General features: G+C 34.2%; 2 protein-coding genes across 3 annotated transcripts; one reads left to right on the top strand and one right to left on the bottom strand.

The window, feature by feature from the left end:
- The first annotated feature begins 5,506 nt into the window (after window positions 1-5,506).
- On the top strand, window positions 5,507-19,849 carry LOC146539843 (uncharacterized). Its single transcript, XM_085207484.1, has 25 exons — window positions 5,507-5,570; window positions 6,944-7,093; window positions 7,966-8,004; window positions 8,224-8,268; window positions 8,626-8,757; window positions 9,068-9,246; window positions 9,802-9,919; window positions 10,068-10,192; window positions 10,307-10,513; window positions 10,735-10,833; window positions 10,948-11,244; window positions 11,569-12,036; window positions 12,227-12,388; window positions 12,516-12,713; window positions 13,104-13,248; window positions 13,405-13,665; window positions 14,009-14,142; window positions 14,237-14,506; window positions 14,637-14,852; window positions 16,461-16,749; window positions 16,926-17,111; window positions 17,305-17,526; window positions 17,855-18,024; window positions 18,613-18,834; window positions 19,252-19,849. The coding sequence occupies exons 2-25, from the start codon at window positions 6,949-6,951 to the stop codon at window positions 19,396-19,398; spliced, it is 4,476 nt and encodes a 1,491-aa protein (XP_085063610.1). The 5' UTR covers window positions 5,507-5,570; window positions 6,944-6,948; the 3' UTR covers window positions 19,399-19,849.
- LOC146539844 (uncharacterized) lies at window positions 19,574-26,400 on the bottom strand. Of its 2 annotated transcripts, none has more exons than XM_085207485.1 (5): window positions 26,244-26,400; window positions 24,388-24,550; window positions 22,462-22,664; window positions 21,260-21,514; window positions 19,574-20,822 (listed from the first exon to the last, which is right to left on the bottom strand). In XM_085207485.1, exons 1-5 carry the CDS (start codon window positions 26,284-26,286, stop codon window positions 20,635-20,637), a joined length of 852 nt encoding a protein of 283 aa, XP_085063611.1. In that variant the 5' UTR covers window positions 26,287-26,400; the 3' UTR covers window positions 19,574-20,634. The 2 variants fall into 2 exon arrangements, with proteins under 2 accessions (XP_085063611.1, XP_085063612.1); XM_085207486.1 differs by lacking the exon at window positions 26,244-26,400 and adding an exon at window positions 24,661-24,679.
- Window positions 26,401-27,488: the final 1,088 nt, after the last annotated feature.

Raw genomic sequence — 27,488 nt, forward strand, 5'->3', positions numbered from 1 at the left:
AATATAGATTTGTAACGTTTTTTTTAATGATATATTTCCTATATCTTTACATCTACGTATTACATGGCAAAAAGAAGGTAATGATTTAAAATTTGGCTTTCCGTATCTATTCTATATCCATTCACATTCAGCTCAAACAAAACTTCATATTAAACTTTCATTTAGCAAAATCGTCATTATGTCATTGTTCGACTAAAAATATACGAAGAAGTTACTTACGGCGTTAGTTAATATTCTAACAGCGATACCTATTGTATTCCATATACATCACGTGTAATGGGCTTTACAACATATTGTACCCAAAATTCTTTATAATGTTATTTCGCAAATAATAAACATTATTATTTGGTATTTTGATATAGGTAGGTACCTGTAAATTACAATTTATTAGAGAGTAGAGACCATCATGGCACAGTGGCGCGAGGATGTGGGTTCGATCCCCACTCGAGAAAATGAAATATTTAATATTTTCATTTTATCTTCGCTCTGGTAACAAGGCTAAACGTATCGTTGAGCTTTCGCCACTCACAAGCGCTAGAATTCGGCGATTTATATACGACTGATAAAAAAACCGTCCTACGTTTCCGAGTCCAGCTAACGATTTTTATTTTTAATATTTTTCTTAATGGGAAACGGTGTGTTAACACTAGGTTCCCTCTGTCTGCCAGCTATGTGTGAAGTTAAAATAAAATGTTTTCCGAATGTTACAATACATTTAATTTTGTTTTAATACGTCGGTTTTCATAAAATTGAAAAATATAATTAATAATCATAAAAGAAAATATTATAAAAATCCTATTTGCGAATAGAAAAGAAATTATTATGCGCTAATCCATCATCGTTAGAGCCGAGTGGGGGAACATTTTATGTATCTGTGTCTTGTACATGTTTATTCCATTATAATCTAAGTATTTACCTGTTAGCACTTACAGAGGCTGTCATAGCAGAGTGCGACGACGTCGGGCTGTGAACGTTACGGTTGTAGGTTCGATTTCCACTTGGAGTAATGATTATAGTTATTTTCATATCTTGCTCTTGTAGATAAAGTACGTTGTAAAAGTAAAAATTGCCTCTATGGTGTTTACCTTGTTATAGTTATCTTTTAATCATCATCTTCTCCTCTCCCCCTCTATCTCTTTCATTCTCTCTGTAGAAAGTGGGTAAGGGATGTGTGTTAATGTAAACTGAGTGTCTTAGCAAGGTTTGGGCAATCCTTGTGTTAAGACACTCCGTTCCCAGCGCTAAGCTGGTAAAACAAAATTATCTATTTGTCAAGGTAAGATTATTACTATATATTTTATCTATGAGAATCCAATAATCGTTGAGGTTTCTTGATCCTGGTGATATTTGACTTAACTAAAAACAATAAAAAAACTACGCAACAAATAAAACAAACATATAAAGGCGACCTTCCAAAGATATATTCTGGACGTGAGGATTTGGCTTTCGACCTTTATCTAATAAAAAAGGGTTTTACGTATAAAACAAAAATATTGTCAAAGCTTAGTTGAGCTTAGTCCTTAAATTGTTAGGTTCAGTATTAGCCTGGTTTTAATAATATCTATTAAACTTATTTTAACTTTATCCAGTAGAGTAGGTACAAAGTGTTTAAAGATACTTCTAGATATAGTTCTCTATTTTTCGCTGGAATTTGAGACACTGCATATAGAGTGATGGAACTCACCGCCGCGTTTTGCCTTATCAGAGAGGGTAATGAAAATCGTTTCTTCGAATTCAGGTAATTCGTTGACTGTCACCAGGCTTTAACTCATATTTTGACAGTTAAAATTTTCACTTATGTACTCTATAATAAAAAATTCTAATAAACAAGATAAAATAAATACTTAAGTAGGCTCCCATACAATAAACATGTTTTTGGCGATTGTTAGATAATGGAACGTAACCGTAAGTGGCCGAGTCCGACTTGCACTTATATTTAGAAATATATATAACTTTAATATTAAATTAGGTCAAAATTATAAAACGTAAATTCATTTTTGTCGACACGATTTCTAGAATCGCATCTAAATCATTAGAGAATGATGTCATGTACATATCAATCGAGTGCAAGTAGCTGAATTGGTTCAAACAATTGTTGCCCTTCGAAGGACGCTACTGCTTATTTGGGTTAATGTCAGATATACCCATTTAAAATGAGGTAGGGTACTTGTATATTCTATTTTCTTTTCAGGGTAGGTTGGGGGAAGGCATGCTGTCTATATCTGCTTGAATTTGAGATATTACATGTTAAGTGGCGGAACTTTATCCCACTCTTTGTCAATTTGAAAGAATTATCTTTGTTTTCGGCAATATCATTATCAATTATTATTTGTAAGTCCGATTGTCGATTTATAAAATACTGGCGGTGCCCGAGCGATTTCGCCTTCTTGAATATATATTTATTATTTTTTAAACGTATAAAATTCATTAATTATTTTAGTATTATCTATAATAAAATTATTTTAAATTATAATATCGATCCCGTGGAAATTCCAGAATAAAATTTAGCCTTTATGTTGCTCTACAACCACCTCTATCTTTTTGTATTAGTTAGGGTTATACCATTAAAATAGGTTTAGCTGTTGCGGAGAATAGCCTGACAAATAGAAACATAGGCAGATCAAAAAAAAATAAACTGAGTGTTTTGGTGTCGTGTAAATAGCAATATGCACTTGGAAAAATATGAAATTACAGACAGATACTACAGTATTGAAAACGAAAAGAAAAATAAAATTTGTAAGTAATTATTATCTAAAATCGCTTTAGAAAAAAACTGTTATCTTATAGATTCAATCTTAATAGGTACATTGTGAGCCATCCATTAATAGATCAGTGGGTAGCTAATTAATAGCGTTTCATTTAATCAAGTAAAAGCAATTACTGGGGGACCACCTTAATTTATCTTTTGGACATAAGTAGAAATAATAGTTGAGTATTTTATATTTATTAGTTGATACTACGCGGGGTAGAACGCTGAAATTTGAGAGGGCTTGGGAGGTCGAGGGGGGCACTAATGATAACTATGACAGAATTTCTGATATAAATGTCAAACGTCCATGTACATATGTGGCAAGACTAGTCATGGCGTAGGGGCTCAAGTGTGTGACTGCAAGCATGACAGATTGTGGGTTCGATTCCCACTCGAGAGAATGAAATATTTAACATTGTCATTTCTCCGCTCTTGTGTTGAGACAAAGTGCTGCGTTGAGATCTGTGATCGTGGACAACCATTCCATTTATATAGAATGGCAGCTTTTTGAGGAATTACACCTAAAGTTACACTTCCACTCATAGCTAACAATAAATTATAAAAGTCCTATCGTAGCGTAATTGTAATCTCTCTATCTTTCTCGTCTCATCGTTTAGTCTGATCTTTACAATAACTTACTTCTAGGCTTCATTATCACCATTGTATGGGAGACTCACAAAATATACCCTACACTAAAACGTGAGCAATCGTAGAGTTGTGAAAAAGCATCTGACTGTAAACACAGTGGTTGTGAGTTCGATCTTCATAAAGTATGAAGCTGAAAATAGCAACCAAAATGGCCAGTTTTCTTTAAAACTAATAGTTATTATCAAATTGGGGTGCCAGCTGAATGTTCTTCTTTAATTAAATTAATTTACTGAGAACATTGTCGCTATGAACAAAAACTGCTCAACTTAGTTATTGATTTTATTTTTTAGATTTTTAAAATGTTACTCTAATCTCAGAAAAAAAATATAATAAACATTTTTTTTATTTCTTTTTACATAGCGGGATTCAAACACGCGGCTCGTAGAAGTTCATAACATATATAACTGTACTTGAAATATTAACACTTAAAAAGTATAGAAATACGGAAAAAAAATTAATAGCTTCACGCAGTATTCCACTAAGAGCAATGCTGTAGGAAAACTAGTGTCCTCTTTTACTCACTCTCCGTCCCGTGTGCTACTGCACCTATTCTGTGGGATGAACAGCCTTATATTACAAAATTCTTTTATATACTATTTATAGCAAACGTTCCTTATTAGAGAAGCCATTAAATATTCCCGTTAAATTTGAATATATGTAACGAACACAAAATGCAAGTATATTTTGTTTAACGAAGTGATACGACCCACGATAAATACAAATCTGTCAGAAGGGACATTTCTCTCAATATTCCGCTTGAATTTTATGCGATTTTTCACAGAGTAAACGTGGTATAGATACTTTTAAATATAATAAAACAAATATTTATTTAAATAGTGTTTAGTTTTTTCATTTGTTTTAGATAGATATAGGTATTAATTAAAATTAAACATTATTTGGACAGAGACAGAGACATTGGTAATTAGAATTAAAGTAATAAAGTTAAATTATTTTTTTAATAATTCATCCATCCATCCATCCATCAGCCTTTCAACGTCCACTGTTGGATATAGGCCTCCCCTAATTCTCGCCACTCCGTCCGGTCCTGCGCCCTTTGAATCCAGCGGATTCCCGCTGGATTCAAGATTTTTTAATAATAATAAATATAAATTAATAATTATAAATAAGAGGAGGTCGTGGCGCAGCGGCACTAGGGTGTGACTGTAACGCGACGGTTGTGGGTTCGCTCCCCACTCGAGGAAGTGAAATATTTACTTACATTTGGCATTGCGTGTTGAGTGGCGGAACTCAACGTTGTTCTTTTCCTCTACACCAGAGCGAAAAAATGAAAATATTACACATTTTCTTTCCCGAGAGAGAATTGAATCCTTAACCTATCGCGTTAACAGTCACACTCCTGTGCATTTCCACTACGTACTCTATCTCTATCTATCCATGTTCAACATATTTTCTCTGCACATAACCTAGTCTATGAATGTCTAATAGACAAGCGCGTGCTATATTGACCCCCACATTAAAAAGTATCGTTCGTAAGAATTGGGTCCGCCAGGGATCGCGATTGCTCTGCCACCGACATTACTTCGCGGCCTATATACCGATGTCAGAGATAAACAACCCTATAGATATTTTAATGTCTTTAGAAATGTTATCTATCTATACATATAAAATGATATGTAAAATCAATTAATATATTTTTTTAAATAGCAGAACATGTGCCGTTGTCTTTTATCATCTAATGGCTCTAAGCAATTCCTTTTTTTTTACAATAATTTAACTTAAAGTTTAGGTAGGTCTCGATTTTCCCTCCCACCAAAATCTAAAGATGGAACAAATTCACTAAAAAATACATAATCTACTTAAAAAAAGCATTTTACGTAAAAAAATATGTCATTTTTAAAGTGTTATGTATTCAATATTTAGGAATCAACAGCGATGCGAACAACACAAATAAGTTATAACAACCGTTAAGAATTTCGATGTAGCTCGATAAGAACGTATGGCTTAGTGGTCAGAGCGCTTGGACGGGTTTCCAAGGTGCGAGTTCAAGATTTTATACGTTTTCTAAATAAGTAAAAAATGTTGCCCGCCCATGCGCTCCTAGATCTCCATGCGTGTGATAGCTGCGTGCGCGCATATTTATTGGTATCCAGGCAAAGCGAGCTGCTATTGTCGCGGCGCGGGCGGCCGTGCTACCCTTACGCACTTTACTGAGGTAAGAGAATTTTAATGAATTTGTTTTATTTTCAAATATAATAAATATATTAATAATTTTTTAATACTAAGTTTCTTCTATACAATAAAATATTTTACTTCAATATGTTATTTTGTAAGAGTCATGCGCTACATGCATTTTTTGCGAAAGAAGAAAAGTCTATTGATTAGTGTGTGGTGTGTGGACGTGAATAGTTTATGTTATATTCAAATAATAGGCTTCAATTTTTTTTTTCGTAAGTATTTTTATTTTATAGTTTCTCGACTCTATTATATATGTATCGTTATAGAATTTTTAAAAAATTTCGTGTTTTATTTTTTTTTATTATAAATTGATACATACCTTTAAAAAGGACGTACCTTTATTTTTAATTTATAATAACTTATTATACTGATTAATCAACAGTTATTTATCAAATAAAAATTTATAATCGAAACCAGTCATGGCTCAGTGGCACAAAGTGTGACTGTAACAGGTTGTCGGTTCGATTCTCGCTCGAGCAAATAAAATTTTTAATATTTTGTTTTCTTCACTTATGTCGAGACAAAGCGTGGTGTTGAATTTCGCTGAAAAATTTGAATCCACTTAAACTACGCGACCAGCCTTGGCAACAACTATCAATATATCAATATCAAAAGTCACATTAATTTAAAGGTTAACTGCCCAAAAGTAAATGAAAAGTAAGTGAGGATTCCATTCCAATTGATGACCAAAACTGGGCTGCTAAAACTAATTATAGAGGCGCCAATTGCCTCTGTCATCTATTATTTAGATACATGTTTCTATATTCATAGGGGTTAGTAGAACATGTTCGTTCTTCGTAGGTTGGAAGTTGTATGGTAGACACGTTAATGTATATTAATTGAGTGTCACAATTCTCCTCTTAGACGTCCTAATTTGATCTGTTGAATGCCTGGAATGGTTGTCGTGGATTTTAATTGACGTGGTATTCTCGTAGACACAATCTATACTTTACTTATAATGACTATTTTATAATTTGTATTTTTTTATTATCTACAATAACTTGGTAATAGTAATTTATATATTTTATAATATCAATTCATATATTTTGCAAGGTAGGTGAGGTAGAGAGATACTAATAGAAACAAATCACTCCGTTCCTAATCGTTGACAATAGTGTCAACTATAGAGTTGTGAAAACCTATGATGACAGTGGACTCGAATTAAGATTCGACAATTAAGTTAATGAATATTATAAATATTTTCCGAGTGGAAATCGAACCCACTACTGTGACGATTACAAACCGATGCTGTGCGCCAAGACTGCCTTTTATATTTATCACTTCAATAGTCTCTTTTGTTACCAAATTTTGTTATTATCGAAGTAACCACAATCTTTTATTATTTAACAGGCAGTATGTGGCAAGCAGGTGTGGCTTGTCTAGCGTTGCTGGTGCTGCCAGTGACGGGTAAAGATCTCGAACCCAGGGATGAACTGCCTCAAGAGCAAGAGCCGGATCTCAATTATGATGATTACAATCCTTTTGGAGAAGATGAAAATGGTGAGAATCTTTATTTTTTCCTTGATTTCGTCGTAATCTTGTGGTGTTAAAGACATGAAAATAAAACGTTTTAGAGAAACCCCTCATAAATAATTATTTCTTAATAGGGATAATAAATATCAATTTCCAATTTTATATGCATTTTCTCTATTTTAATAACAAATAATATTATTTATAATTGTAGTGATTATTATAAGTTGAGGGTAAGTCTAAATAAAGCGTTGGCTTACTCAGTTGTGATCGGACATTAAACGTGTACAAATCAGTTGGCATTTTATTCTTCTATTATCTCGAAAATACTACAAATTGGCGACGAGGGACTTACCGACGTTTGCAACAACGTGTATAAAGTGCATTTCATTATAAATTTTCGAGGATAATACGAAAATGGCGTTTTTTGGGAGTACACTCGGTTATGATCACCACTCGCAACAATGGGATATTTATATCAGTCGGTTTAAGCAATATTGTACAGCTAACAATATTAGCGAGGAAAACGATAGAGCAGGAGTGAAACGTCGAGCCCTGTTTACTCAGTTGTGATCGGACATTAATCAGTTGGCATTTTATTCTTCTATTATCTCGAAAATACTACAATAATATATTATTATTGTATAATAATATATTATTTATTTATACTAATATATTAATATATTATTATTGTATAATAATATATTATTTAATATATTTTTTTATATTAGTCTAAATTTTGGCAGATCATTAAACTTTGAAACTTGTCAGACTTGTTTTCAATCTTGAAGTTTCCATGGCCGTATTTATTTACTTTAAGCCTTCTCTTAGATATTTGCATACAGGCATGATGCATTTTCAAAATATATTTTTTAAATTATTATACTTTCTTCAATTTACAGCGATAGCCGCCGAACGTGACTTTAGAGGTTCTACTACGCGTAAGTTATTATTTTACTTATATTTATTATTATTTAAATAACAATACATATTAAAATTAATAAACCACACGTAGAAATCTGAATTGTAAATTAAGTAGCATTACAATTATGATCAATTAATTGACGCCTTTATTGGTGGCTTTAGTGGTGACGTCTTTTGGTGTATTTCTAATGTGTAATCTGTGCTGTAATTTAACTAATAAGCTTCTATGTTTTTAGCAACTCCCGCTTTCCGAAGACCTTCTGTGCCGGTCGTAAGTAGAGGTGAGAACAAATGAAATAAACAATTTTATATGATAATTTTTCTTTTCTGAATGTAGAATAACACTTTAAAATGTTAACAAAATATATATTTAAATACTTAAATATTATTAAGCAGGATTTCACTCCTTGCCTCATAAATTAATTTTCCCTAATTTTTTCTCGGTTAGCACCGATAATGTTAATTGAGATATTCATTTAACCACTTCTCGCCCAATTTACGATATATTGCATATCGAGTGATGTAATTCAACTTTTCCTTACCGTCTATAAAAGCAGAAAAATAATAATTCTCTCGAAGAAGTTTGAACCCATAGCCATCGCGTTAACAGTGACTCTCTCAATATTTATTTGTTAAAGCTTCTTCAAGCCGATGCGCGGATATGGGAAAAACATTTGCCGACGGAGAGACATGGAAGAGAGACAATTGTACGATATGTCAGTGTTCCAACAAACGCGTCAACTGTTCTGTGCTGCCTTCGTGTCTTTCCTGTAAGATTATTAAAACATTATCGTTTTAAGTTCACGCTCTATCCCGCACAAAGCAGGGTAAGCAGAGGGAACCTGGAAATCTAGTGTTAAGATACTCCGTTCTGTGAATTCTGGAGTGTCGGAAATTAACGCCCCGTTTTGCATCATTACTAGAAGGAATAAATAAAAATATTAAAAAATAATAATTCATTCCCATGAGTGGGAATCGGACCCACTACAGTCGCCTTTACAGTCAGATGTTTGTGCCACTGTGCCACAAAGGTCTCGAAAGCTGTTTAAATAATATATTTTTTTTAATATTTTGTACCAGCGCCTACCACTAGTCGTCCCCCTCCATCACCTGCAATCGCAGCGCAACCCTCAATACCTATACGGGGTATTTCGGGAGAGCCCGGCGTGGACGGCCCGCCCGGCCCGCCGGGGTTCCCCGGGGTGAACGGCGTGCCTGGCGCTCCAGGTATCCCCGGACCTGTTGGACCTATGCCTGATGTAAGTTAAGATTTCTTGTCTTCGGTTATTTGTGTAATATAGTTAGAACTGTTTTTCAATAGCTATAAAATATTATAATATTTTAGAAAAACAGTCCTAGTTTTATCTTACCACTAGGTTCTCTCTGCCTATTCTGCAAAATACAGGATACTGTGTGATAATTTTATATTTTTATATAATTTTTATTGGGTAATTGACGTAATAGTTAACGTTACATTTTGTGATATTCTGGAGGTAGGTATTGGGTACACATGAACACCAGCCGTATCATCTATCCCCTGTAATTACATAAATACAGTTTTGAGCTACAGTTTCAGACGTTTTAATCATATTTTTAATTAGTTAAAGCTTTTTACGGCTTTAATAAAAGACTTCTTACAATGTAATCTGACAAGATCGAATGCCTTCACCGATTTAATTTTAGATAACTCGAAAGAAAAAATGGATTTACCGCGAAATTGATAGAAAATTTAATAGAGTTTAGTAAAAATAAGTGTTATTGTTTGTAATTAATTCAAAATATATTTCTTATGCTTAGCTATAACATTGTTATAGGTAAATGCATACTTGGCTCAATTAGCTGCTGCAGCTGGTGGTGATAAGGGGCCTGTATTCGACCCTTACCATTATATGCAAGCTTCTGTAGGCACTCCAGGAGTTAGAGGAATTCCAGGTATTTTACTACTTATAAACATACAGTATAACTAGAATAATATAAAGATTTATTAACAATTTATTTATAATCAAAATAATATATTTAATAAGCGTATTATACAATCTATTCCCGAGATTTTGTTGTAGCAGTTTTTTACTATTAACAGGTCCACAAGGTCCTCCAGGACCTCAAGGTTTCCAAGGACCTCGAGGTGAACCTGGTGAACCAGGACTTCCAGGGCCACAAGGACTCCTCGGCGAAAGAGGGCCTCAAGGATTACCAGGAAAAGATGTAAATATTATTTTGTTTTATATCTACATACTCGTATATGTACTTTACTCATTTCTAAAAATTAAGAAGCTTCACCGAAACGCGGCTTGAGTTACAACTATATTCTTTTTTTAGGGTACACCAGGTGAAGATGGAGAACCAGGCCCCGCGGGTGCAGCTGGCCAACCAGGCCCCCGAGGACTTCCTGGTGTGACAGGCATCCAGGGACTAAAAGGCCATCGAGGATTTGACGGTAAAGATGGTGCAAAAGGTGAACAGGGTCTCCCAGGAGAAAAAGGACCTACAGGTTTACCAGGGTTAATGGGACATCCGGGGCCTATTGTGAGTATTCTAAAATCTGTACAGTCAATATTTTCTTATATTACTAGTGAACTGATCATTATATTAAAACAGATAATATGTTTCTTGATTATTTGCTAATGCAAATATAAAAAAAAATAAAATATGTAGCTTAATATAATTATTAAGCTACATATTTTATGAAACTGAAACATTTAGTTATTATGATAAAACACATTTAAATGAAGTTATTACATTTTTAGGGTCCCCTTGGAGCACGAGGAGAAAGAGGTCGCGAAGGGCCAGCAGGTCCCCCCGGTATGCGAGGAGTAGATGGCGCGCCTGGGCCATCAGGCCTCATGGTGGGTATTCTTTTTTTACACACAACACTTCCTTTATCCATAAATTTCTGACACATCACTCGCAGTTATTATTCATAGAATGATCGTAATCTGTATTTATCGTAATCTTTATAGGGTAACGTTGGCAAACCGGGCTCACCTGGCTTTCCTGGGTCACCTGGATTAAAAGGTGAACAAGGTGCTGTCGGTCCTAAAGGTAGTCAAGGTATGCAAGGTCCACGCGGTGAGCCTGGAAGACCTGGGCAGCCAGGTGAAATAGGCCCTGCAGGCTTAGCTGGACGTGATGGTATACCCGGTGAAAAAGGAGTACAAGGTCAGGCAGGAGCTGCTGGTCCACAAGGTTTCCCAGGACCTAGAGGAACACCTGGTCTTTCTGGTGATCCTGGCATACCGGGGACTAAAGGCATGCCTGTAAGTTTATCTGTCACTTATGCTCCATGTATGTAAATAACATACACATGTTTTATGTATATTATGTGTACAGAACTAATTCGGCGCTTTAATACATCTCTAAATATATTTATTTAGGGACATGCGAAAGGAGGTCTTGGATCAAAAACTATAGTTTAGGGTTAGGGTTATTACCATTATATTATATTTGGATTCCAATTATGTTTCATCCTGTGTGTAGTAGTAACATTATTTAGTATTTACTACTTACCTTTATTTTATTAATCAAAAACAAGAGTAAAATAAATTTTCTTTTAATTTTAATAACAAATTATTATATTTTAGGGACAACCAGGAGAGAGAGGTTTAAAAGGCGAAACAGGTATAAGGGGTGAACCAGGTACGCCAGGACCACGAGGTTTACCAGGAACTATAGGACCAGAGGGTAAAAGAGGAAAACGTGGCTTACGGGGACCGGCAGGCAATGTGGGTCCACAAGGAGATAGAGGCTTACAAGGATTACGAGGATCACCCGGCTTAGATGGTCCTATGGGTGCAAAGGGTCAATCTGGTGAAAGAGGTAGTGTTGGCCTACCAGGGTCAAAAGGCAGTACTGGGGATGCTGGCAGACCAGGTCCCCAGGGAATTCCAGGACAGAGAGGTTTAATGGGAAGACCAGGTATAACTGGCAAATCTGGACCACCTGGGGAAAGGGGAATCCCTGGAGCAGACGGCAGACCTGGAGAACAAGGGTCGCAAGGACTACAAGGACCACCTGGATTAATAGGTAGCCCTGGAGAAAGAGGCTTACAGGTAAATATTCATTTTTCATGCATTTCATTAGTTTAGCACATATAACATTTTTGCTTCATGCTTTACTTTGTATACATCAGAATGGAAAACCTTTGCCACACCGTTCTCCACATATATGTAATTATTTTAGCTTAAGATATAATTACACGTCGTAAGATAATAAATATAAACTCTTCTGTTATCTTTTTAGGGTGAACCGGGTAAAGATGGTGATATTGGTCAGCCAGGACCATCAGGACCTAAAGGAGATGCAGGCCGAGATGGTAGCCCCGGTATTCAAGGCCAACAAGGAGTCGTCGGTCCTACTGGTGACAGAGGCCCCACTGGTCCTACCGGTCCAGTTGGGTTCCCTGTAAGTATAAATCGAGTGATTTATCACTGGAGAGTCTACATATCGCATTTTATGAGACTATGTGTTATGTTTTTTGGATACTTTCAATAACATAAGTTTTAACTTTTATGTGCTTATTATAATATAGGGTATGCCAGGGGCTGCTGGTTTACCTGGATCACCGGGAAAGGATGGAGAGCCTGGCGTATCTGGTCCTTCTGGGCCACCTGGGCCTGTGGGACCACGCGGTGAACGAGGCTTTCCTGGTGAGAGAGGTATTCCGGGACAAACGGGTACACCGGGTGAAAAAGGTGAAGCAGGTGCTCAGGGCCTGGATGGACCGCCGGTAATTACTATTTTATTCTTGACGCATTCTTTTTTTTATCGGCTTCACACTGTATCCTGCGTATAGCAGAAGATGCAACCACTAGTGTTAAGTCATTCTGTTACCTACTTTCCGCCAAATTTTTCAAGACATTGCATTTGTTGAGTGGTGAAACTCAAGACTTTTCCTTGATGGGCGAAGAAATAAAAATATAATAATTAAATAGGGATCGAACCCACTAGCATCGCATTACAATCACACCTTTGTGCCCCTGCGCCACGACAGCCTCAATTAATTGTATTGAATTCTTATGTAATAGCTCTATAACTACTTTACAATTAAATTTTGTTTTATTCAAATATTACTAGTAATGTTTTTAGTATCAATTGATATATCAACTATTAATCACAGGGTCCAGAGGGTGCGAGAGGAACTAAAGGCCATCCAGGACCAATTGGTGCTATGGGTTTGCCTGGTCCACGTGGTTTGATGGGTCTCGCTGGTGAGAAAGGAGAACGAGGGTCCACTGGTCCTCAGGGGCCCGAAGGACCTCCAGGTAATTTGAAAATTATTTTGAAATATTTTTAAATTAGGATTAAGATTTGGTATTATACCCAATCTTAATTTCAGATAAGAATTTTATTCATGTAACGATAGTGACAAACATGGTATCCTAAATAATTGTCAATACTTCCATTTTTCTTCCTTATAGGTCGCCAAGGCGAACAAGGGCCGCAAGGGCCTATTGGACCAACTGGTCCACCGGGTGAACCGGCTGAACGTGGTGAACCTGGTACACCTGGTGTTCCTGGTGAAGCAGGTGCACCTGGTTCCACTGGGGAGCGTGGTCAACCTGGAATACAAGGGACTCCTGGCTTACCTGGTCCAGCAGGGTTAACAGGCATGCCTGGTCTGAAAGGTGACCGAGGATATGCTGGAGCCAAAGGTCAACAAGGAGCAACTGGGAGTCCCGGTAAATTACCTAACTACTATTACATATAACCGTAAATGTATATAACGCTAATGTTTTATCAGTTCTACCGTAATAGTAGTTATGTCCGTCCGTAAAGTCTAGACTAGTACATTAAAAGTACTAGATAAAAATGCTACAATAGCATTTTTCTGGTAAAAACCTTACTATATTGTTGATAGATGAAACAATTATAAAAGAATTGTATGACATTAAAAAAAGGCATTGTGTAATTTTGATTTGTCAATGTCATTAATAGAATTGCCTACCCAAATATTAACAAAACAATATAAAAATATATATTTTTGTAAAAAAATTAGTTTTACAATAGTTTTTTGCGGTACAGGAATTCCTGGAGAACCCGGTCAGCGCGGACTTCCAGGACAATTGGGAGGTAAAGGTGCGCGAGGGGAACAAGGATCCAAAGGAGACATTGGTCATGCTGGGTTACAAGGTAGACCTGGGGATATCGGACCGCAAGTAAGTAAAAATTATAGCAACAAATGTTTTTGTTATGTCAACGTATATTAAGATCTCTGTTTAATAATTTATTCAATTAACTATTATTTTAAAGGGCCCTCAAGGTAGTCCTGGACAGGCTGGTCAACCTGGTATAACTGGCGCTAAGGGAGCAACCGGTGATTCTGGAAGACCAGGCCTTCCTGGTGCACAGGGTATGACCGGACCACAAGGACCAGAGGGGGCAAAAGGTGAAAGAGGAAATGAAGGAGATATTGGACCACAAGGTCCACCTGGTACCCCTGGTCCAGCTGGAGAAAGAGGGCCAAGTGGTTTACCAGGACTAGTGGGAGCACCAGGAGCGCAAGGGTTGAGAGGTTCACAGGTAATACTATAAAAAATTAATTAATTATATTGTATTTTAATTATTTCGACAAATTATGTACAAATTAAGTAATTAAATAACTACAATATATATTTATATTGTTTGCGTTATATATATTTTTTTTACTTAGGGTGAGAGTGGCGCTCCTGGCAAGCCAGGAGCAGATGGTGCTCCAGGGCCTATTGGTACTCCTGGTCTTCAAGGGCTTCCAGGACCAATGGGTGAACCTGGTCCAGAAGGTCGACCGGGTAAACTTGGGCAACCAGGTATTCCAGGCAGACCAGGTGACAAAGGACCTGTGGGACAGCCAGGACAATCTGGACCTCCTGGTCCTCCAGGATTACAAGTACATAGAATAATTCAAATATATGAAAATAAAAATACTTTATTCAAATAAACTTTTACAGGCACTTTTGATTGGTTAGACATAATGTTCCACCTTCAAAGAGGGCATTTTTCAAGAGAAGAGCCAAGAAAAAACCTCAACGGCTCTTTTCAATATAAAATTAAAAATTATAATGTTAAATCTATACTTCTATACTAATATAATAAAGCGGAAGAGTTTGTTTGTTTGTTTGTTTGTTTGTTTGTTTGTTTGTTTGTTTGTTTGTTTGTTTGTTTGAACGCTAAGATCTCTGGATCTACTGGTCCGATTTTCATTGTTTTTGTTTTATATGAAAGCTGCATTCTTCAGAAGTGCTATAGGCTATATAACATTACATTACACATATATACTAATATATTTTAAAGTACATTTTAATTTGACATGCAGTTTATTCTGCCATGTTAATAACAACCGTCGTTGCTACGCGACCGCTACCGCGACGTTTTTATATTCATCCTTATGAAAATAAATATAATAGTCATTTTTAGCATTTTATCTAGATTGAAATTATAGTTTACTGTATAACATACTAATAAATAATTAAGGAGATGTCACTGATTCCAAAAGACCTAGCCACCTAGCGGGCGGCACAGTATGACCGACGCGAACGGGCAGATGACGTTGACGGTTTTATAAATTTTCATACATTTTCGAACTTTATTTGTTGTTTATAATTAATTTAAAATACACTTTGATTCTCTTCTTATTTTATTTGATATTGCCCGCTAAAATTATCCTACTTAATAGAGAGAAATGTTTAGTTATTTCGTAGAGTCGATATCTATGTACGCACATACGGAAAACTTTAGGTACTTTTTCTAATATTAAGAATACCTATCCTTTAGTTACTTTTAATCCTTTTGTTAGTTCATTTCAATAACTCAGATAATTTTTTCTAATAATGTGTATCTACTTATTATTCTTTTTGATTATTTGAGCTTATATTTTCTTACTAATTCTATTGAGAATTGAAAATAATTTCATGAATATATTTAATAAATATTCTTATAATTGAAGCAGGCGTAGCCGCGTCCGGGTCCACTAGTAATATAATAAAGCGGAAGAGTTTGTTTGTTTGTTTGAACGCTAAGATCTCTGGATCTACTGGATCGATTTACTTTGTTTTTGTTTTGTATGAAAGCTGCATTCTTCAGAAGTGCTATAGGCTATATAATATTACATTACACATATATACTAATAAATTAAAATACTTTCTAATTTGACATGCAATTTATTCTGCCATCTTAATAACAACCGTCGTCACTACGCGACCGCGTTGGTTACCGCGTCATTTTGATATTCATCCTTATGAAAATAAATATAATAGTCACTTTTAGCATTTCATCTAGATGGAAATTATATTTCTATAGAAATTATATTCTTATATTTCAAGCAGGCGTAGCCGCGTCCGGGTCCGCTAGTTATTCAATACAATAAAAATGATAATGTATTAAATTTAAATGATAAATTATATACATTTTTGTCGTTTAAATATTCTTATAAATTAAAGCAAGTATAATAAGTAATTATTTAGCAGAATCTTTATCTAACATGGAAATATATTACTAGGGTCCCTCTGGCCCATCAGGCCCACCAGGCCCGACAGGTGAACGAGGACCTAGAGGTGAATCGGGTCCCCCAGGAGTTGATGGACCTCAAGGTCCTTCTGGTAAACAAGGACCACCGGGCTTAGACGGTGTTAAGGGAGAAAGAGGAGATGTTGGAGCCGATGGGGCAAAGGGCCATGCTGGTCTACCTGGAATGCCCGGTTTGGTGGGAGCTCCAGGTAGAGCTGGCGAAAGAGGTTTATCAGGACCTATGGGACCACCTGGAAAGGATGGTGATGCAGGTTCAAGAGGTACTAAATATAACGTAATATATTATGATAATCCTAAATTATTTTATTGATGATTTAAAATAACTACGGCCCTCACCTTTATAAATAAAAGCTAACCTACTGCGCCACGATAGACATACTCGTATATTGTGTATAAGTATTTTATATTATTTTACAAACAATATTTTATATTATAGGTTCACCTGGGCGTGATGGAACTCCTGGCTTACAAGGTCCAATAGGACCGCCCGGTGGTCGTGGTCCACCAGGCGAGCCTGGTAGACATGGTACACCTGGATCGATAGGACCACCTGGACCTCCTGGTCCACCAGGCGAAGGCTTAGCATACGATGCTGCTGCTATAGCCGCAATGCTTCAACAAGGTTACTATTATCGATTTATTTCTTATTCTTTATTTTAAATTAAATTATACTTACATTATTGTACACGTTATCTTTTAATGGATCTAGTGTTCATATTTTGCAAGAACGAGGAGATGAAAATAATTGGAATAAAATAATTTACTCTTTTTTTGACTGAATGAATTATTGACTCATTATTTTCTTATTTGTATAGGTTCTGTCAAAGGCCCGGATCCGTTAGGTGATGATCCGAACATAATGCCTCCACGTTTCTTTAAAGAAGACATGTCGCCTGAAGAAAGAAAAAAAATCGTGATGAAAGCTTACGAACGACTTAAAGTGTCTTTAGATAAATTTTTACGACCCGACGGTACTAAAGAGGCTCCGGCAAAAACTTGCGGTGATATCAAATACCATCATCCAGAATTTGAAAGTGGTAAGTGAAATAATATGAGAAATTACTATATTGATATTCGTGAGTAAACTAGAAATAAAAGTAGAAATGAATTTTGAAAGCTGTAAAAAAATGTAATTTTCATGGTTTAGAAATTATATTTTTTACCAGCGCTTTAATTGTTAAATAAGATTATTTAAACTTAACTCTTGAAGCATTCCGTTTTATTATTGACAACTTACCTTATTGCATTTCAACACCTTAAAATCAACGTAATTAGTCAAATTATTAATCAGTACATGACTATTTTTCTTTCTACTCGTAATTAAATTATGCTGTATTACTTTTAATGTTATTTATCCATTTGTAGGTCAGTACTGGATAGATCCTAATGGAGGTGATATGAACGATGCAATACTTGTCCACTGCGAAATGTTAACTGGGGCAAGCTGTCTATTCCCTAAGCCCATGATGTCTGAAGATCTGACACGTTCTGATAAGAGTGAGGGCTGGCTCAGCGAGATGGAAAATGGATTTACGGTAATTCCCCCACTTGCCCAGTTTTCAATATATTCCGTGTTGAGTGAGGCTTATCGAGTGGTCACGTTTTGTGTATAGGAGCGAAAATTAAAGCATAATTATTCCCTGTAGTATATATACCAAGTATTTTTTTTATTTTTTCGAATCAGACGGCCGTGTCTTTTCCCACTTAAATATTTGTTTATTTATGCATATTACTTCTTAAAATTATGTTATTTACATTAACATTGTCATTGTATTGGGTTGTTCACACCGTCGCGTCGTAACTGACAAGGTCGGCCACTTCCACTTTTAGGAAAAAATGTAGGTCACGTCAATCATATATAATCAAATATATTGAGAGTTTATGTAGAACTGTTTTCATCAAGTTTCCGTTTAGGAAACTCTATAAATACTTTTTTATATTTATAAAAGTATTTATAGTTTCCTTAAAGGCGCGGTGCGGTTTCATCACGTCGGCCTCAAAACTATTTGTCAGTTAATTTTAGTAATTTTAGTCAGTGTATTTGGCCGCAAAATGCAATAAAACCTCTAAAAACAACCAATATATATCCAGAAAATAAAGACAAATATATGTTTACATTCCAGATTTCATACAAAGCTGATCACAGCCAGATCACATATTTACAACTTTTATCCATAAAAGCGGTACAAAATGTGACATTCCACTGTACCAACACGGTAGGGTATTACGACCCTGCCACGAGGAACTACAAACATGGACTCAAATTGTTGGCTTTCAATGATGCTGAAATACTTCCCAAAGCTAACAACAGGCTTAGATACAAGGCTCTGCTTGATGAGTGTCAGGTAAAACTTATTATATTATATTTATTTCTTGTATCGTTTTTATTTTCACGATTGAATTGGAAAACAGGTTTGGGTTCGATTCCCTGTGGAGGAAATGAGATATTTAATATTTTAATTTCTCCGCTTTAGTGTTAAGGCAAAAGCGCGGCGTTGAGTTTCACCACTTAACACGCCTATGCCTAAAGAGGTCGGCGGAAAGTGAGAGTGAAGTGTTTTAAAACTAGGCTCTCCATGCTTACCCTGCAACATGCGGGATACAGCTGAAGCCTGAAAATAGCGTTATTAAACAAGCGAAGCTTCTTATAACTTTAATATGAATAAATGGTCTATAGGTTCTATCAATTGGTTATTTTAAATGTATTAAATATTTTCACTTACATAACATTAGTACTATTTAAACTTTTAATCATTTTCCAGCATAAAAAATTAGACTGGGCAAAGACAATAGTAGAATACGAAACAGACAAGCCAAATCGTCTACCACTCACCGATGTGGCCGTGCGTGACATTGGGAGACCTCAACAGAAATTCAGAATTGAACTCGGTCTTGCATGTTTTAGTTAAAATATTTCTTCACAGATCTCCTGGTGATTAGGGTGCAATTTTTTTACTCAATATTAATTAAGTTTATTAAATAATTATATAAATAAAACGATATTCCTATACACTCTACATAGAGTTGCATTTTTAGTATTAGGCCAAAAATATGTTAGCAAAGATTTAGAAAATAAAAAACGTGTTCTTTAAGTTTAAGTAATAATTCATATATTTTAATCAAATTAGTCTAATTTTGTACTTATCCAGTACTTAAGAATATATTTTCTAGTTAATAACTTAAGTCGTCGCAACATTTTAATATAATTACAAAGATCCTATAAGGCTGTGTTGTACATAATGTAGGTTTAAGTTAGACGTATGAAGGACCTCGCCAAATTATTTAGGGTATACATTTGTATAATCGTTATATTAAGAAATGTTTTTTTATATTGTATAAATAAATAATTGGTTATTTTTATTGGTTTTTATTGGTTATTGGTTTTTTTGGGATGTTCTATTTATTTACCTACGAGCTAAAAATTACAATATTTATGCTTAAGATTATAGATTTTTTATAATTGCTTTATTTTATTTTGCTATAAGATACAATATTAGTTAAAATTTAATTTACAATTTCAATACCGAAAATAACATAACAATTAACTTGGTTAGAACCTGTACTTAAGTTACAAAAAATTTGGTCAAACTATGATTTATTTTTACTCTCAAAATACTTAAAAAATAATTATAATTTAAAATAATAGCAAAAAGATAAACATGAAATAGCAAAAATATTGATTAATAATGTGATCACAGTTAAAGAATTTAATTTAAATATATTTTTAAATTTCAATCGTACACACGACAGAATCGAATGCAAATATTTTTAAAAAATATTAATAATATCGAGTTGTCTTATAAACGACCCCTAAACAAACAAACAATTGTATAGTAAATTTATAAGATAAAACCTAATTAGTAATTATATAATCAGTCTAAAAGTCAAATCATTTTACGATTCTAGTCTAGACATTAACCTAATGGTCGAGATAACACTGAATTATAAGCATAATATTGTCACTGACATTTTAGTTATATGTTTTTTTTTTAATTACTAAATGGCTTTAGTACTGTGGCCAGTCTAAAAAAATTTAATAAATTAATTTTAACCTGTATATTTATTTATATTTTAAAACAAATTTCTCTTATTTATTTTAGTGAAGTTTAGAGGTTTTATATTCTCATATCAAATCTAAGTTTAAATTATTCTTGGTCATCGCACGAATTCTTTTTAATACAAGATATTAAAGGAGGAACTTCACATTTGCATTTGGTACATTTTTCATCAACAGTTATACTGTCGCCAACATTAAGTGTGTAGTTGCCAAAAGTGCACTGCTCTGAAATGCTTCGCAGGTTCACACCACGGATGATTTTAGACGAGCTGGATGCTGTATGGTAAAAATAAATTTTAAATGATATATTCTATTCTTTTAATACTAGAAAAATAAATTCCAAAATTTATTTAAAAACGGTAAAACGAGAATCTATTACTAAGACTCGCCTGTCGGTTTGTCTGTCTGTCCGCCTGTCACCAGGAGGTATCTCACAAACAGTAATAGTGACACAGAGGAACACTAGGCCTTCTCTCCCTATTTTTCATTATGCACCTGATTTTCGAGACCTTGCGAGTATCACTAATGGAACCTAATAACGCACTTTGTCTACCATAGCGGAGATCAAATCAATTTAAATATAATCATTCCCACAAAAAGTAATCGAACCCAGATCTGTCACGTCAAAACTTAAGCGGCCCAGTTCAAATATAATAAGTTTAGTTCAAATAGCAATAATTTATAGTTTTCTATTACTTTTAAAGTATACTTACGACATTCAAAGTTTATAGGACAACTTTTCATATTTCCAAAGAAAACCGGCGCACATTTCCCCATTATCTGGTCCTGATAGTGTACTTCTAGGCCGCAAGTGATATCTTTACACGTGGTTGGATCGTCATAGGAACCGTTCCAGTTTGCCGTACAGATGCAGGTTTTGCGGGTGTTTGCAGGTTCGATCATTTGACCCTCTTTATAGGTTTGGCCGTCTACTTCACAGGTCTTCAGGTTTGCGATAGCGTCTTTACCTGTGAAGAAATATTGTTTTTTCAATACGGAATACTAGTATGTTTAGTGTAGTTTAGTTTATAATGCAAATTTATATATATTTATTTTTAGAGACTTAAAAATATTATTAAAATTTCCATACAAATATGTATAGGCTGATAATATACTTGAGTTTTGTTACATTTAAAAGTTAATAAAGTTGAATAGGTTACTCGAATGTCAACACTGTAAGTATATACTACGTAACTAAAAATAAATGTGTACAAACTTTAAAAGTACGGGACTCGAACCCGGGCTTCTCACATACCGTCCCAGAGGCCTCTTATTATTATACAAATTATATACAATTTAAAAAAATGTACTTTCTTAATTTGTAATACTACATTTAAAAATGTTATCGTCATTTAAGATCTATCGAGCTGTTGCAGGCAGTATTTATTTCAATAATTATCGCAACATAATGTCAATATACTTCCTTTTTAAGATATAAACAAGAATAAACAATAGGTTATTAATATTGTTCCTGTACTACTTGTCTGTTACGCATATGTCAGGATTCGTCATTCGGATGGTTTATTGTTTCAACTTGCATCGTGATTCATGAATGAACGTGTTTTTGTTTTATATTGCTCAGTGGGAGCGCGTTTAACTGCCTAGGTAGTTATAGATTCAAAACTCACGTGGAAGAATTTTTAGTAAATCCTACTTATTTGTTTCTTGTTTCTGTTACTCAAAGATATAGATAGATACAGATAATAGCTCTCCGCTTCAATTTTTCATTCTGCTTAATTATTTAACCCATTTCGAGTGACGGAAGTTTCGAAAGCGAGGAAATAAAAAAAAATCATTCCCCCGAATGGGAATCGAACCCACAACCGTCGTATTTACAGCAAACAACATGCCTTAAGATCTCAGTAAACATATAAGTAAAAATCACTATGAGATTAGAAACTAAAAAAAATCTTACCACAAACTTTCCCAGTACTGCAACAGGCGTCCAGTTCGAAAGTGTAAATACATTCATTGAGTTCATCACTATCGAAGGACTCCACGCAATCTACGGCGGCGCAATCGAACCTGGGACCGTCCACGTTGCACAAGCACGCCTGGGTGCAGGGGTCGTCGATGATACTTTGTGGTAGCATTGCACGATCTTCGTAGGGAAGTCCCCTGGAAAGTAAAGATGTAGAGAATATATAGAGTATATTTATTTTTTTATCTTATCTTATCTTATTTTATATCTATTTTTTTTTATGATTACGCTGTATACTGCCTAATATAGTGTTAAAATAAATATGAGCAAAAAAATTGGAAAAATACAAAGTACATATTAACTTTATTACATTTTTTTAATTGCTAATTAAAATTCAATTCATTCATTCATTAATTCAGCAATTAAGCTAAAAGGAAACATATATTAATTAATCCTTATATATTATATATTTTCTAAGTTCGAACAGCTATAGCTATAGATATTACATGTTATAATGTTAGAAGGGTCAACATCAAGGCGGGTAAGTATTTCTCGTTTAATAATTATGATATCGAATGAACTATACCTTTGACATTGTATACGTTTGGTATATATTCCAATTAAAGTGTAAAATGTACCTTATTTGCGTAATGCTATATCTAATTCATTCAAGAATTTATTCATTTTATATAAATAAAAAAAACAAAATTTCACAGTCTCTAGTACTTACCAATTTTTATCAATTTAATTTCATTTTAATATAATTAATTAAATTATTTTATAAATATATATGTATATATATATTAATAATTAAATTATAATATAATTAATTATAAAAATATAGAAATTCATAAGAAACTAGCTCTAAAAAAGGCAAAAAGTATATAAAGTCACTATTTTAGTTTGTGTGCGCAGGCGCAGAAGGTTGTGGTATTTCCAAACGAGCGGTCATGAGGTCAGCTGGAGGCTTTTGTTTGACAGATGATAAATAAGTGCAAAAACATGTCCACTTCTTAAGATTTAAGGTCAAGTTTAACAAGGCTTCTCATTCTATATTGTTTTTGTTTCTGATTTTCAATAGATATTCAAATAAAGGAGATGAATGCCGTAAATAACTGTATCTTTTATGAAGCGTAAATGTAAAGAATTCTATTAGTGACAGTAATTACAATTACTTGTTTCTTTAGAAATAAATACATCTATTTAGTTCCATAATGCATACTAAGAAGTATTTATTTTTTTTACCATGAAAATAAAATAATAGTCAGTAATATGAAAAACACGACGGTTTGCGGATTTGATTTGTACTCGAGGAAATTAAATATTTAATATTTGCATTTCTTCACTCTGGTAGCCAGGAAAAGTGGGGCGTTGTGTTCCGCCAATTAACATGCAATGCTTCCGGAAATCAGCAGAAATTGGTGAACGGAGCTTTTTAACACGAGGTTCCCTCTACTTACCCTACTTTGTGCGAGGTACAGCGTACAGAAATAATAAGCAAGTAAAATACAAAAGCATGCAATCAAAGTATATGTAGGATTAATTGCACATTTCATTTAATATAACAATAATCTTCGCGGCGCAGCGGAGCAAAGTCTGGCTGCACTCGTAAAGTCAGCCAGAGAGCCAGAGTTCTGGGGTTCGGCTCTCATATAAGGGAATTAATTATTTTTAATATGCCGTAAGACAATGAGCGGTTAAGGTTAAGTCCTGTCACTCATCACTGAATGAGGACTGACTGAGTCAAATCTCTTCTCTTTCTCGTTCTCGCTATATGTGACATAAGCGGAAATAAAATTAACCATGTAGTATGTAAGTTTAATATAATTGTTTTTTTATTAATCATAATATTCTGTTAATTGACAGACGTCAATGATTGACAAAAATACTGTCAATGTCTCCTATTATAAAGCAACTTACCTATAGAAGCACTTTTCTGGATCTGGATGGAGATCTGGACACTGGAAGGCGTCAGGGCAGTTTGTGCTGTTGTCAACTTTTGGAAGTGCCTCACATCCTAGCTCCATGTAGAAACTGTACATGTTACATTCCCCGGGTATGTCCGCCCAACACGTTCCTAATACTGTTATTTAAAATAATATTAGTTTGAAGATATATTGATATAATAATATTATAGCAAGATAGTAATCGTGAATGGTAATAATATAGACCAGGCGTGGCCCGTGGCACTACCGTGTAATTATAAACGAACGAAGTATTTAATGTTTTCATTTCTTTGCTCTGGTGTGGAGGTAAAGTGGAGTTCTGCCAGTCAACACGGCATTCGGCGGAAAGAGGAGAGCGCAGTGTCTTAAAACTAGTAATAGTATCTACTGATAACGGCTAAAATTGTTTATTTACCTAGTCATAAAATTATAAAACAGAATTTTAAATTACTTCTTTGCAATACTTAAGTAGTGTGGAAAATTCTAATTTCTAAATACATATTCAAATTACATCGTAAATTGATATTGCTTGAACAAATTATTAATTTTGCTTGAAAGGTGAAGAAATATGAGATTGTGGTGTTCGAAATCCCTGACCTAATGTATTGAGTTATTAATGTAAATATGTTTTTACTATTTTATACCTATGATTATTATTATTGATTATAAAATAAATCAAATAAATAAATCAGCTTCACGCTGTATCCCGCACACAGCAGGGTAGGCAGAGGGAACCTAGTGTTAAGACACTACGTTCCCCACTTTGTGCCGAATTCTGAACGCTTCGCGTGTTGAGTGACAGAACTCAACCGCCGCTCTTTGCCTCGACACCAGAGCGAAGTTTTTTTTATTATTTTAATTTCTGATTTTTTTTGAGCCGATTGAAGTAAAAAAGACTTTGAATGTTTAAGGGAACTTTACCGAAATGTAATAACAACTGCATAAAAATCGGTTTAGCTATTTTAAGAGATTAGCGTGTACAAAATAGACAAACATTTTAAGACTTATTGCTTTAAGGTTCTGTACCACTGATAATTTTTGGTTTACCAGAGCAGATATTTGAAATTATTATTATTTTTATCGAACCTACAACTACGTTTGTACTTATAGCTCATATAACACAGCAGTGGCGTGAAATATTTAAATAATTTTCATTTTCATCATTTCTTTTCTTTTTAACTAGTTTATTTCTATCATATATTTTCAACATAGTAAAAGTAATAGGCATAGTAAAAGTAACACGAACGAAATTCCTATTTATTAATAGCATTATTAAACTTCCTTCCCCATTTTTTACTGAATTCTGGAGACATTGCTTGTGGAGTAGCGGAACTCAACACCTCGCTTTACCTCGTTAATGCGAGGAAATGAAAATATTTTGTTTTTCTATTCCTCGAGTAGAAATCGAACCCCGAATCTTCATTTACAATTGCACGCTTGTGTCCCAGCGGCACGACCTGCTCTGAGCGATAATTTATATTTTTTTTAATATTAATAGTCCATAAATAATTTATTATTTCGTAATTTCAAATCAAATTATGAAATGTACTCGTATATACAAGAACATTTATGTGCTCATTAACACTTATAAAAACGATAAATTTCATTTTATTAGAACTCTAATCTATAAAACAGTTACACTAATTAAATGCACTTAAAGTAGTTATTATTAAATTTTATCTAAAACATGAAACAACACTTTAAAAGATATTATTCACGATAAAAATATTTGCAAAATAATTTTTAATAAAATGTAAATAGTTTAAATATTTTTTAAACAAAAATCTCATCTAAATACATGTCTAAATACTAATTTTAAACTTTACTTACAAAATATAGTAAAACAAATCGTTGTTTTCATGATATTCTTCATAATTTTTCACAATAAATAAGTTAAAAGTTAACTTAACCGTAAGTACGTGCTATCGGGTTAGTAAGTCACTTTGCAATGAAGAACAAGAATGAATACTATTGACATACGAACTAAAGATTTTATGTTAAATATAATATTTTCGCCTACAGTACTTTAGGTGTTTTTACTGTTAAACGTGATTTGCGTTTAAAAATCTTGCAGGTCCCTGGTTAATATTACTAGCGACCTATACGCGGCTTCGCCCGCTTTAACTTATTGTAAGATTAGAGATAAGTATTTATACAAAATTGTCTCTATGTGTTTTTTCGTTGTTTAATTTATATTACCGTGGAGTTTCGCCTAAATCCGTTCAGTTAGACAGTGAAAGTAGAACAAACATTCGTCTTCACAAGCGTTTACATTTACATATTAGTAAGATAAGACTAACCTTTACTTACGGCTTCGTCTCTTTCGTTAAATATAAATAACTAAGAGTTATTTATGGTATATGATATGACGCATTTTAATTGCCAGAGCTAACTCTGACTATGTTAACAGTGGGTTACATAAGAACGTTTATATTTATTTACTAGCGGCCCGCCTGCGATTTCGCCTGCGTAAACTACGTTATTAATAATTTCTGTCTCCATGAGTACCAACGTCCTATAAGTGACGTCCATGCAAAATTTGAGACTCCTAGCATTTGTAGTAACGAAGTTTCATACAAACTTTCAACCCCAAATACAACCCCTTAGAAATCGAATATTGTAAATTCCTGTCTTAGCGAGCACCTACGTCCTATAAATAACTCGTATGAAGATTTCAGATTCCTAGCACTTGTAGTTTCTGAGATTTCGTGATGAGTGAGTGACCTTTCGATTTTATATATATAGATAATATTATTATTTAGCTTCACGCTCTATATAGATACGGCCAAATTGAACTAATATCTGAGAATTGAACCAATACCAATTCTCTTCCTGAGATTAGCGCCATTAACCAAACTAACTTCAGCTTTATAATATTGGTGTTAATTTGTATTATAGGTATTGAAAGATAAAAGTTTTTAAGGAATTTGGTTCCCTACGATCAATAAAAAATTACACGTTTTATATTTCTGAAAGAACTGAGGATTGAAGAATACGGTATTTAAAAAATCAACAATAATTTACTAAGACTAGTCGTGGTGCAAGTTCACAAGCGTGTGAATGTAAGCGCGATAG

This window comes from Heliconius melpomene, chromosome 3 (genome assembly GCF_056956725.1).
Source record: "Heliconius melpomene rosina isolate 202511_hmr_F chromosome 3, ASM5695672v1, whole genome shotgun sequence".
Lineage (NCBI taxonomy): Eukaryota > Metazoa > Arthropoda > Insecta > Lepidoptera > Nymphalidae > Heliconius > Heliconius melpomene.

Bases quoted from the DNA above. Each gene is read 5' to 3' on its own strand.
- LOC146539843 (XM_085207484.1), top strand. From the start codon at position 6,949: ATGTGGCAAGCAGGTGTGGCTTGTCTAGCGTTGCTGGTGCTGCCAGTG. The intron at 8,269-8,625 runs GTGAGAACAAAT...TATTTGTTAAAG, and splicing joins TGTGCCGGTCGTAAGTAGAG to CTTCTTCAAGCCGATGCGCG. The intron at 10,514-10,734 runs GTGAGTATTCTA...TTACATTTTTAG, and splicing joins TGGGACATCCGGGGCCTATT to GGTCCCCTTGGAGCACGAGG.
- LOC146539844 (XM_085207485.1), bottom strand. From the start codon at position 26,286: ATGAAGAATATCATGAAAACAACGATTTGTTTTACTATATTTT. The intron at 22,665-24,387 runs GTAAGTTGCTTT...TTTACTTTCCAG, and splicing joins CCAGAAAAGTGCTTCTATAG to GGGACTTCCCTACGAAGATC. The intron at 21,515-22,461 runs GTAAGATTTTTT...ATTTCTTCACAG, and splicing joins CAGTACTGGGAAAGTTTGTG to GTAAAGACGCTATCGCAAAC.